This window comes from Aotus nancymaae, unplaced genomic scaffold (assembly GCF_030222135.1).
Source record: "Aotus nancymaae isolate 86718 unplaced genomic scaffold, 86718_ANA_hifiasm-v0.15.2.pri h1tg000108l, whole genome shotgun sequence".
Taxonomy (NCBI): domain Eukaryota; kingdom Metazoa; phylum Chordata; class Mammalia; order Primates; family Aotidae; genus Aotus; species Aotus nancymaae.
Window position 1 is genome coordinate 38387698 of NW_026988523.1, and position 12633 is coordinate 38400330.

Here is a 12633-nt window from a genome sequence, read left to right on the forward strand (position 1 = left end):
AGGCAAGTGACTGTACATTATCAATACTCGGCACTTATATTTTGAGTGAAAATATGACAACATGTTCTTTTGAAAAAAATATACCTTTAAAACTGGAAATAACACCATAATAAGAACTAAAATATTAAAGGTACTTGCAAAGTTCTGTGAAAGGAGAGATGAAAGAGCAATCAATCTTGTCTGGATGGAGTAGAAGAGAGTAGAGTAGCTAATATTGATGATTATGATGATGGTGCTGGCCCCTTTCACCACTGATGGAGCCCAGCCTCTTCAGATATATTTTCTATCATTCTCTCCTCTAGTCCCTCCTCTCTATCTCACAGCACTTCTTGTCATTTCTCAAACATTCCAGGATTTTACATAAGCTTTTGTGTTGTTTCATGATCACTTTGATTAAGACATATTTATGTGTGTATGTATTCATGTAGATATGTAGATGTATAGTGTTGCAATACAAAACCTCTTACTGTAATTTTTATCAAAATAGTTTTGCAATAGATTTTTACCTTTGGTAGATCAGAGACTTCTTTAAAAATCTGATGAAAAAATACATTTGCAGTATTTTGCACACAATTTCAGAGGATTTACTGACCCATTGAAACTCATGCAAGAACCCCCTAGGGACCTAGGGACTTCAGCTTCAGAATCACCTCCAAAGGCACGAAACGAGCTGATTATCACTGAGGCAGTTCCACCAAATGAGAGAAAAGGGCAGCCACTGTATCTGGGACCCGCGACCTCCAGCAGTCTGTTGGAGGGAGAGATGATCACAAATAACCGAAAATGTGCTCAGGCCTGCTTGTGTGTGTGTGTGTGTGTGTGTGTGTGTGTGTGTGTATAGCAAAAGTATAAGAGAGAAAATGGATAGAGTTTACCTTTACCTTGGGCTAAAGTAATAATGAGTCACTTATTCCCAAAATATAGTAGTGTTTGAAATAGATGTCACTATACCTGGGCTTTGACAGTGTATCTTGTATCTCTGTCTCACAGTGGATATACATGACCATTTTCTTAATTACACATGTAACTACTCACCAGAAATAAGTGTAAGATATGAGCAGAGTGCTTCAAAAGAAAAATTCTACTGACGAAAATAAACTTTAAGCCCCTTATCCCTACTACCTCTCAGCCACCCAGAAGAAGGGAAAATTGGTACTTGGAATTTTGACTTATTGAAAATTGTGGTCCACGTTTATAGAAGAGCAACCAAAGCCACTTACCGAGAATAAGCCACCACCAATCAACAGTTACCATGCAGCCACTATGGACTTAACAATTCCCAAAAACCTTCAAGGAATGAGAAGATAAATGTTTAACAAGAGGAAATCCAGATGAAGGCACCACTTTTTGAGACGAGCCACCCGTCTGTTCTCTCTCTTCTCAGCTTCTGGGGCTGCAGCAATAATGTGGTTTTAAAAAGTCTTTGTTTCCTCCTACAGAAGTAAAGGGTACTTCACCTAAATACACACCATTTAAGTGGCCAGTTGGGATGAATTCGTGGAAAGAAGGGCCTCTCTTTGTTAAACTGTTTATTTTTCAATCAGCACATGGTAAGGAAAGGCTTTTTGAAATGTCAATTAAGGGTCATAAAACTGAAATCATGGAGCTGCAGAAAGTCTCAGGTGGTCCCTGGGATTCTTTAACTGAAGTCACTGCTGCCATTATCATCACTAGTTCTGCTCCACTCAAACACAAAAGTCAAGCACCAAATGGCCAGGTGAAGTGGGAGCCAGGAGGATTTTCAATCAACTTGCTCACACAGAAGAATAAGTCATCAAAATGCTCCTGGAGTGCCACCCACCTCTGCAGTAACGTGCACCCTGAGCAGAAATCCTAGATTCTGCTTTCTTTCTAGAGCGTAAGTAGAAAGGCAGTTTAAGTGTTTGAACCAATTCACAATAGAGCTTTCTGCGTGGTCTACTTGCGAGATGTAAAATGTTTGTGAGCAGGAAAAACATTGCCCTGGACTAAAGGTCTCCTGATGAAATGAGTCAATCTGTTATGAAATATTTCTGTCCACAGTTTTGTACATGGTATCCTTGGCCTCTATGTACCTCAGAGTGTAAACAACAGTGTCCAGAGGCAGAACGAATGATGATAGTGTGGGTCTCGTATCAAAGACCTGTTTTCTGTTGAGTTCATTAGCTTGTGCTTGAGGCAGGCATACAAGCACAGACATATAGACAATGACTGTGGTAACGTCGGGGGCACAGGTGGCAAAGACCTCAGATGAGGACATCCTAAGCATGATGGAGGTAACAAGGATGTCAACATAGGAAATGCAAACCAAACCCACAGACACCTGCACACGTGTGTGGAGAGTAAAATACCGTTTATTTCATAGATAGTACTGTGCAGGAGAGTTTCATGACAAGAAGGGTGTCAAAGAAGAAGTGGTCTAAATAGCATATGCGCTCCTTTTGTACCTCTGTGACACTGTAGTTATTTAGATCACTGTCATGATCAGGCCGATGCAAAAAGCACCACACACCAAATGGGCACATGCCCTCTTATTCACAAAGACTGTGCACTCCAGGAATTCCCAGATAAACACACAACAGTCCATGGTGGTCAAGATGACAAAGATCATTATTTGTAATTCAAAGGATAAATGCTTGAAAAGGTAAATACCCCATTCTCTATGATACACTTATTTCACAGTGCATGCCCATAAATATATACACCTACTAAATTTTTTTTTAATCTTAATTTTTAAAAAATAAGAAAGAAATGATCCAGAAATTTAAAAAAAAAAGATGACAAGACCAAGAAAATCTCCTGGTTCTGAGCTATGAGACTAGAAAGTATTGTGGAATAGGGACTAGAGTGTAGTCTCTGAACTAACCAGCATTCTCAGGAAAACATACATGGCAAATGTGGGTGAGAGTCATCATGATGGCATTTCTGCTGAAGCTAAGATATGGATGGCATCACTCACAGAAGCTGGAGACACCCAGCAAGGTGAACTTTGTCAGCTTCCGCGAGGTTCTTTCTTTGTATTTTGAAGTTTTAGAGATAACAATGAAACAGATCAGCATAAGAAAACTCTGGTGCTGACATGAACTCTAGGTCATGAGCAGAAACATGGCATAGGAAAAGACAAGATGACAAGAGTAGCTCAAGACAGCTCTAGCCAAGGCCTCTTGTAGCCACACAACTGAGGAATCTGCGTCTGCATCTTCAATGCATGTACTCTCTATCACTGTGGACTGGAAAATATATTCCTAGACATAGGGAACTTTTAAACATACTCAAGATACAGAGTTACACTGAGTCCCTGCTGTTCTATTTTTCTTCTTTGTACATTTCCTTCCGAAGACCCAGGTGTCATGAAGGGATTGTGAACAGCATGAAGATGGTGTGGCCAGTGGGTACCAGTGAATGGTAAATTTTATTAAAAAGTTATTTTTTAAAAACAAGAATAAACATTAATCTCATGAAGGCTATATTTTATAAAACTATAAAGATGGGTTGTTCAAAAAGAAGTGTGGGAGTGAAGGGATGTCAGGAATGATAATGACCAAGATAGAGATATGGTGACATTCCACAGAGCAGTTTCAGGTGAATTCTGAACTTAAAAGTGAGATTTCAGTGAGGTAACATGGTCAAGGTGTCTCACTAAACCCAAAAGTAGGAAATAAAAAAGTAGCAGAGATTTTCTTTTATAAATGAACCCTGAAATTAGGAACAGCGAAATGAAATCAAGAAAAGACTCTTGTGTATCAGCATGACCTGGAAAGTGACTGACCAATTCGTGAAGCTGCCAGAATTGCAAAGGGGACGTAGAAGCCTGAGCCTGGCATTTAGAGTCTGAAAAAGCTACTGTGGTAGAAAGGTCAGTCAAAATCTCAGGTGGACACTGATTTTTCTCTGTTGTTGGCTGAAATGTTATGAAGTGGGCAACAAAGACATGACAGCCACTCGGTCAAGAAGAGACCGTCTATAAACTGTGTGAGAAATATGCATTGAATCACAAGTCTCCTGTGGAGAATCATGTTTCTCTCCTTTTGTTCTTTGTCAGAATTACTGAACCTTAGGAAACAAACTCCCTTCCTTTTCCTCCTTCCATCATTCCCTGAAACTTGGCTTCTGACATGCTCACTTTATGAAAATTGCTCTTTCAAAGGTTACCAATGAAGTTTTTATTACTAAATCCAACATGCATTCAACTTAGATCTCTCTGATACATTTAATACCACTGGATACTACTTCCTGGACACTTACACTGACTTGGTTTCCATGACACCACACACTATTCTCTCTGCCAAACATAATTTTTTGTCTCCCACCTCTCTCCCCACCTGCCATTCTTATCTTGCCTCTAACACCATGAATGCAAATGTTTCCTCACGTCAGTGCTTGGTTCCCTGACCTTTTCTCTCTTCTCTCTTCCACTGAAAGACAAAATTCATTTTTGTTTCATTATCGTTTATATGTTGATTCCTCTGAAACCCGTATTTCTAATTCCAAGTGGCAGTCACATATTTCAAAGTCTCCAAGACCTTTCTTATATATAGGTCATACTACCATTTCAAATTTAGCATTTGAGGAACCAAGTTTATCACCTACCCTCCACCTCCTCCAAGTGAATATCCTCTCAATTGACCTATCTGCACTGGTAACACCATATTTTTCACATCATTTGTAGCCAGAAATATGGTTCCATATTCTATATATATATATATATATATATATATATATATATATATATTTTTTTTTTTTTTTTTTTTTGAGACGGAATTTTGCTCTTGTTACCCAGGCTGGAGTTCAATGGTGCGATCTCTGCTCACCGCAACCTCCACCTCCTGGGTTCAAGCAATTCTCCTGCCTCAGCCTCTTGAGTAGCTGGGATTACAGGCACGTGCAACCATGCCCAGCTAACTTTTTGTATTTTTAGTAGAGACAGGGTTTCACCATGTTGACCAGGATGGTCTCGATCTCTTGACCTCGTGATCCACCCGCCTCGGCCTCCCAAAGTGCTGAGATTACAGGTGTGAGCCACCGCGCCTGGCCTATTCTATGTATTTTTATCTTATTCTCATCTTTTTCCTTTTACACCTTTACAATAAGACCCCACCATCACTCTAAGTTGTGTATCTTTGGTTTTATCCAACCACATATCAGGGTGATAATCAGTTACTCTTGATGCATGCCTCCATTGCCTCTTTCCATCTAAATGCTCTCACATTCTCTTATAGCTAACAGAACACACAGCAAATAATCCTTTACTGAACACAAATCTTGTTCTACCCTGTGTTCTACTCAGTTTCTTCCTATCCAGTCTTTCCTGTTGGTTACTGTGACTTAATGTCTTCTATAAACACCTAAGGTCTTAGAAAGCATCTTTAAGGTATTTTTTAATCCCTCAGCTGATCTTCAGCTATATCTCATACTTCTGCCTTTTTGAAGCTCCGAGTCAGATCCTCTTTCTGCTACTGCCGATGCCTTCTTCCACTGTGCTCTTTGAGGGCAAACTTTGTTGCATGCTAGTTGATGTGGCCAAGACAGCTCTGTTTGGAGCACACAGGTGGCCCTGCTTCTCCTCAACATACTGTATCTTTTCTTCCCCACCCTCAGCCCTTCCATAGCCACCCAGACCGGAGCCACCACCTTGACCTGAACTTTCACTGGCAGGAAGGCAACCAGGAGCATCCAGCAACAGTGATTGGGTCACTGGGAGAATTGCACCCAGTTCTGAAGATCCAGGATTCATTTTCCTACATCCTGACATGAGAACTTTTCCATTTGGCAATAGAAGGAATTCTCAGTTTCCACTCTGACAACCCTGGAAGTGCAGACTGTTCTCTTCCAAGGCCTGAGAAGCATATTCCAAGGAAGGAAACTAGAGAACAGAATAACACTCTACTTTTTCTCCCTTTTCCCATTCTACTATAGACTGTATATTCCAATCAAGCTTTCCTCTTCACAGTGTCTGGACACAACATTTTCATGTCCAGCTACAAACCCTGGCACGTGGCCCCAACAGCTATCTAAACACCCTTACTTCCAAGCTCTCCCACCATGAGTCTAAGGCTGCGTCACTCATCCTCAAGACCTGTTCCCTAGACTCATCTCCCATTAGAGAACACTATCTTCTACATTAATTTCTGAACCATTTTTTGTTAAGAGAATGATTATTTATTTATGAAGAAAACTAGAAGCATCTGGTGAGCCCTATGTTCTCTGAGTTTTATGGAACTTATTAATTAACATCTGGAAATGTTAGAGAATTGTGTAGTCCCTGGGTTCTCAAGAAAGGTCACCTTCCTGTTCCTACCTCCAGCATTACCTGATCACATTATTCAATTGTATTCTACTTTTTGTTGCTAATAAACGCTTTCTTATATAAAAAGAAATCCTCACCCTAGTTGAGTCATTTGATTCCACAATAAGTAACAGTTTCTTTTCATGTGTAAGAAAAATTGTTAGATAAAATGAATGATCTAAATATGAGTAAGTCCCAGATTCAATCTAGAAGGGATCAGAGATAAATACAATAATATCTATAATATGCGATAGATAGTGGTAACAGTCATAAAGCCTCTAAAATGATGGTAATAATAACCATCCAGATACTGTTCCATGTACTTTATATTATAGTATCTCATTTATCTTTAGAGAAACACTGTGGGGTAGATAGTTTTATCTTTGTTTTGCAGAGAAGGAAACTAAGGTTCAGAGAGGTTTAGTGACTTGCAGAATAGTCAGCCACTAGTAAACGGCAGCAAAATTCTATCCCAAAGTCTTGGATCTTAACCTTATGGGAAGTACAAAAAAGGGGAAATAATGTGTAGTTAGGATATTAGAAAAGTCCTCATGAAGCAGATTGTGTTTTATTTTTCATCTTTTTGTATAAATGCAAGAAGTACAAGTTTAGTTTTATTACATAGACAGCAATGACATAGTAGTGAAGCCTGGGCTTTTAGTATAACCATTCCCTAAAAAGCAGACAGAATGAAGGTGAATAATAGAAGTCATGAAATCAGAAAAGCCAGGAATGTATAAAAAACAACCATTACAGGTGTCTGACTGGAGAACAGGATTAGATTCTAAGATTATAGCCAGGTTAGAGCAAGATTGCAAATGGCATTGGCTTCCAAGTAAATGATCTGTATTTAATTCAGGAATCAATAGATGTATAATCCCAACTTTATCACTTACTCTTACTGTGCAACAAGCCAGATAAGGTTTCACAACCTGGGATTCCATTTAGATTTTTCAAAAAAAGTAAAGATTGGAAACTTCCCAGGGATAAGAATAGGAAGGATACTTTGAACAATGATAGAGAAAGTGTATTCTTGGTGGCAGTGATTGTGTCATTGAAAAGGCTGATTAGGTCTGGGGTGAGCTAAGAGAAGAGAAAATGAACAAGAGGCTAAACAATAGGATGAGAAACAAAATGCCATATAATTTAGGGATGAGAGAGAAAGAGAAAGAAATAATGTGGCTAGAAAGAGGAACATCAGTTTGATATGTCAGAGCCAGAGAAGGTTTGAGTGGTGGTTTAATAAAGTATAGAGAGAGTGTGAAGTAGAAACAGAGAGAATGAAGATGGAGATATCTCTGGGGTTGTGCAAGAGTCAGTGACCACTGAATCCCCAGAACCTAGTGTAGTACCTGAGAATTGAATAAATGTGAGTAACATACTAATGGGGTCATCACCAAAGATGGATTAGATATACACTCAATGACCAAGGACTCAAAGAAGAAGAGAGAAAAACTTGGGGAGATACTGACATCTCTGCAGGCAGTATAATGTAACCAGAAAAACAAGTCATAATGAGAAATGGAAAGATCTAGAATAAGGAAGCGCCAAGATATGCGAAAGAAAAAAAGCGCTGAGTAGAAGTAGCAGAAAAATACTAAGCTTCGTGGGCACAGAAAGTTTACACTCCAAGTCCCTCTTTCCCCTTAGCAATGCCTGGATGTTGAATTAATCAAAGGTGAGGGCATTTTTTAGGGTCTTCAGCAGAAAGCAGAATCCTAGAATATCCTACAAATAGAAGACAACTTGAGAGGTATAAAAGAAAGGCCTTGTTCCCACAGCCCACAAAAGGGCTGAGTTTAGGGAGACACTTCGCACGGCTCAGGAGCTTCTGTGAGAGCACAGAGTCATCAGAGAGAGGGGCCCAGAGAGCAGAGAGAGGCTCTGCTGACATGACCAGCCCATCTCATCCCATCCATAACCCTGCTGCTCTGCAATGACTCTCTCCCGAGCAATAAAATCTGGGTAACAGGATTTGGCGCTCTAACCGTCACTTGTCTCTAATAAATAACTCCCATTGATTTTCCAGCTCAGCCCTCACCACTCCCTCAGCATAAGTGCCAGGGAGGAAGGCCTGGAAAATCACTCACACATTACTGGTGCTTTTCCTCCCCTGTCCTCACCCAAGGTGCATATAAACCCTGAATAGCCTGAGGTCTGAGGGTAAGAATCGCAGACGCTAGGTGGACACCCACTGTGTTGTCTGCTACAACATCCTGGTCACTGCTCCTGCTATAACAACCCTAGACCAGGAACATGAACAAGCTGCTGCTTTGGGTCGTTGTCCTCACCAGCCTCCTGGAAGCCTTTGCTCAAACAGGTAAGGAGGTCAAGGGGTGGTCAAGAACCATAAAGTGAGAAAATCGGTTGAAGCTGAGATGTCGTTTCCCTGCATTTATGCTGAAGGTCATTACCTTTCTTTCTTTATCCCACAGACCTCAGTAGGAAGGTGTTTGTATTTCCCAGAGAATCTGCTACTGATCACGTGAACTTGATCCCATCGCTGGAGAAGCCGCTACAGAACTTTACCTTGTGTTTTCGAGCCTATAGTGATCTCTCCCGTTCCCATACCCTCTTCTCCTATAACACCCAGGGTAAGGATAATGAACTACTAGTTTATAAAGAAAAAACCGGACAGAATAGTCTATATAGTCTAAACATTGGAAGATACGAAGTTGTATTCAAATCTACCGAAAAGTTCCCAGCCCCAGTGCACATCTGTGCAAGCTGGGAGTCCTCATCAGGTATTGCTGAATTTTGGATCAATGGGACACCTTTGGTGAAAAAGGGCCTGCGACGGGGTTACTCTGTGGAAGCTAACCCCAAGATTGTCCTGGGGCAGGAGCAGGATTCCTATGGGGGCAAGTTTGATAGGAGCCAGTCCTTTGTGGGAGAGATTGGAGATTTGTACATGTGGGACTCTGTGCTGCCCCCAGAAGAGATCCTGTCTGCCTATCATGGTCCCCCCCTCCCTGCTAATATCCTGGACTGGCGGGCTCTGAACTATGAAATCAAAGGATATGTTATCATCAAACCGCTGGTGTGGGTCTGAGGTGTTGACTCAACAAGAGCACTTGAAAATGAAATGACCATCTAAGAGACCTGCTCAAAGCAACGGGATACTAGATCTTACACCTGCAGCTCTTTCTTCTTTGAATTTCCTATCTATATGTCTGCCTAATTAAAAAAATATATTGTATTACACTATCTGCATTTGTTTAGTGCTTGTCATAGTCCCATATCTTTATCTTATATCTACTTATTTGGTAATTGGTGTTTCATTATCCTGAAAAATCAAGTTGCCAAGTATGGGGAGAAAAACCGTTAAGTAACTAGAAGGATATGTCACAAAACCAGAGTATTCAATGAGCGGGGCAGTGGCAACACTTAAAAGCTACTGACAACCATTTTCATAACGATTCAAAATATGTGTGGTATTGCAATCACAATCCTTTTATTTTTCCAGTTACAAACTGATCAAAAAGAGGTCTGAGGTTGTGTCTGGGAGAGTTATAATGAGATAAGTAAGCAATAGTTGAGAAGCTGATAGCGAGTAATGAGACAGGAAGAATAAAACTAGAAGTCAGAATGAAACCAAAAAAGTATGAGACTGGGATCATTTTGTGTGAAGGCAAACATGACTTTACGTCTCAAAAACCCCAGTGGGACTGTACAATGCTTGATTTTTGTAATATTGTCCTGATGTCATCAAAAATATTACACTCTGAATATTGCTCATGTGAATATGCTGTCTAAAATTCTTCCATGGCTTGAATCTGGGAGGTGGAGATTGCAGTGAGCCAAGATTGTGCCACTGTGCTCCAGCCTGGCTGCAGAGCAAGACTCCGTCTCAAAAAAAAAAAAAAAAAATCCATGGATTAACACTTCTTATAGGATATAATTTAAAACTCTAAATATGATGGCCAGGTGCAGTGGCTCACACCTGTAATCCCGGAACTTTGGGAGGTCGAGGCAGGCAGATCATATGAGGTCAGGAGTTCGAGACCAGCCTGACTAACATGATGAAACCCTGTCTCTACTAAAAACACAAAAAAATTAGCCAGGCGTGGTGATGCATGCCTGTAATCCCAGCTACTCGGGAGTCTGAGGCAGGAGAATCACTTGAATCTGGGAGGCGGAGGTTGCAGTGAGCCGAGATAGCACTCCAGTCTGGGCAACAAAAGCAAAACTTCATTAAAAAAAAAAAAAATCTCTAAATATGATATTGCCCTCCATAACCTGGTTCCACTTACTCTCTCTGAAATGTACACAGAGAGTACATACAGAATACTCTCTGAAATGGACTTTCCATTTCAGATATAACTCTTAGCAGAGCAAGTGGCATCCTAACTATCACACTGCAAAATAATTGTCAGATGTTATTACTAGTAGTTATTTTCATGATTATGAAAAGCATGCAACACAGTGCCTGGCCCATCATAAACAGATATGAGTTGCATTCCCAGAGAAGCAAGGATCCCAGAGAGAGTTTGGGCTACATATGAGAAGTAAGACGGGTTTTTCTCACTGATAATAAGTAGGGCATGAAGTCAGTGAAATCAGAAAGAAAGCATCCAGAACAGCTTCAGGATGGTAACCAATGTGATCATTTCAAACTCATGAGGCTGTTTGCCCAGAGTGGACGGAGGCAGTCACCAGATATGAAGAAGTAGCTATCCTACTTCTGGAAACTCTCTAATGGGGCAATACGGTGGAAGCAGAGAGGAGCAGATAGAAACCGGGAAGATTTGCTGAAGTACTTAAATGGAGCAGCAGGGGCTTTATAAGAACATTTCCACTTCATTTCTGATTAGGTGGTACAATGGTTTGGATATGGTTTGTTTGCGTCCACCAAATCTCATCTTGAATTTTATTCCCAATATGGTGTTGTTGGAAGTTGAGGCCTAGAGGTGATTGGTCTATGGGAATGGGTCCCTCATGAATGGTTTGGTGCTGTTCTCACAGTAATGAATGAGTTCTCACTCTTAGAAGACTGCATGAACTCTTGTGGGATCAGATTAGTTCTTGCCAGATTTTTTTTTTTTTTTTTGAGACACTCTGTCACCCAGGCTGGAGTGCAGTGGCACAATCTTGGCTCACTGCAACCTCTGCCTCCTGGATTCAAGCAATTCTCTGCCTTAGCCTTCCGAGTAGCTGGGATTACAAGCGCCCACCACCATGCCCAGCTAATTTTTATATTTTTAGTAAGAGGGGGTTTCACTATCTTGGCCAGGCTGTTCTTGAACTCCTGACCTCATGATCCACCCACCTCGGCCTCCCAAAGTGCTGGGGTTACAGGCGTGATCCACCCCACCCAGCTGCCAGATTTAGTTGTTATAAAGCCAGATGTCCCTTAGGTTTTGTTCTCTTTGCACATATTCGCTTCCCCTTTGACTTTCTCCACCATGTTTTGACACAACACAAAAGCCCTCACAAGAAGCCAGAGGCATGCTCTTGAACTTCTCAGCCTGCAGAGCAAGAAGCTAAATAAACCCTCTCTTTATAAATCACTGAGTCTCGGGTATTCCTTTATAGCAACACAAAATGGACTAAGACAAGTAGAACTTACATAGAACATTGAGTTGGTTAGGTAGACAGGGATTTTGGCAATATAAAAAATTATTAATTTCTGATTGACAGCTAATGAGCTAAGGCTTGCTTTATGTTTTCTCAATATTAACCACCTTTCCATAAACTTATACTGTAAGTACTAGAAAAATCTATCTCTTCTTGCATAACAGATATTTCTATCATATTCACCAACATTGTGTTTTAGTTTAACAACCTCTTTGCCAAGGAACATAAAACAAGTTTTAGAAATGAAACCAGTGTATTTCCAAATGATATAATCCATTTATTCAACTATTTATTAGGCAACTTCTCAAAAATATGCCAGGCAATGCCAGGTACTGAAAATATAATATTGAGTAAAACAATCATGGTGCTTGCTTTTTTAGAATTTACATTCTATTAAGTCTGTGTCAACTACATGTGGGTTTCTCCTAACAATAACCAGCCTTCATTGTAATCCACCCCTCACATGTTTAGGTTTTTTTCTATCTCAGGTTGACATCATAGTCCCCCTTTCACTTTCCCCTAAGTTAAAGGTATCATTTATTCTTGGTAATCATTTGCAACTACTTACATAGATCTCAGAATAGAGCGTTCGTGACTGGTTTCTTGTTCTTGTTAACTCTCTGCCTCTTAAGATGGCTCTTTTGAACAGAATCCAAAATGACTACATGTCAGCTCTTTCTCCTCTGTTGTCTGCACTTCATCCAAAATAAACTTCATCCTTCTAAACTCTAGAAGTCTGAGATAGTCTTAATGTAGACAACACTTCCCTATTTCTACAGTGGTTGCAGCTT

General features: G+C 40.4%; 1 protein-coding gene across 1 annotated transcript; it reads left to right on the plus strand.

The window, feature by feature from the left end:
• The first annotated feature begins 8353 nt into the window (after positions 1–8353).
• Positions 8354–9472, plus strand: LOC105715393 (serum amyloid P-component-like). The gene is made up of 2 exons (XM_012449724.3): positions 8354–8585; positions 8701–9472. The coding sequence occupies exons 1-2, from the start codon at positions 8522–8524 to the stop codon at positions 9315–9317; spliced, it is 681 nt and encodes a 226-aa protein (XP_012305147.1). The 5' UTR covers positions 8354–8521; the 3' UTR covers positions 9318–9472.
• The last annotated feature ends 3161 nt before the right edge of the window (positions 9473–12633 follow it).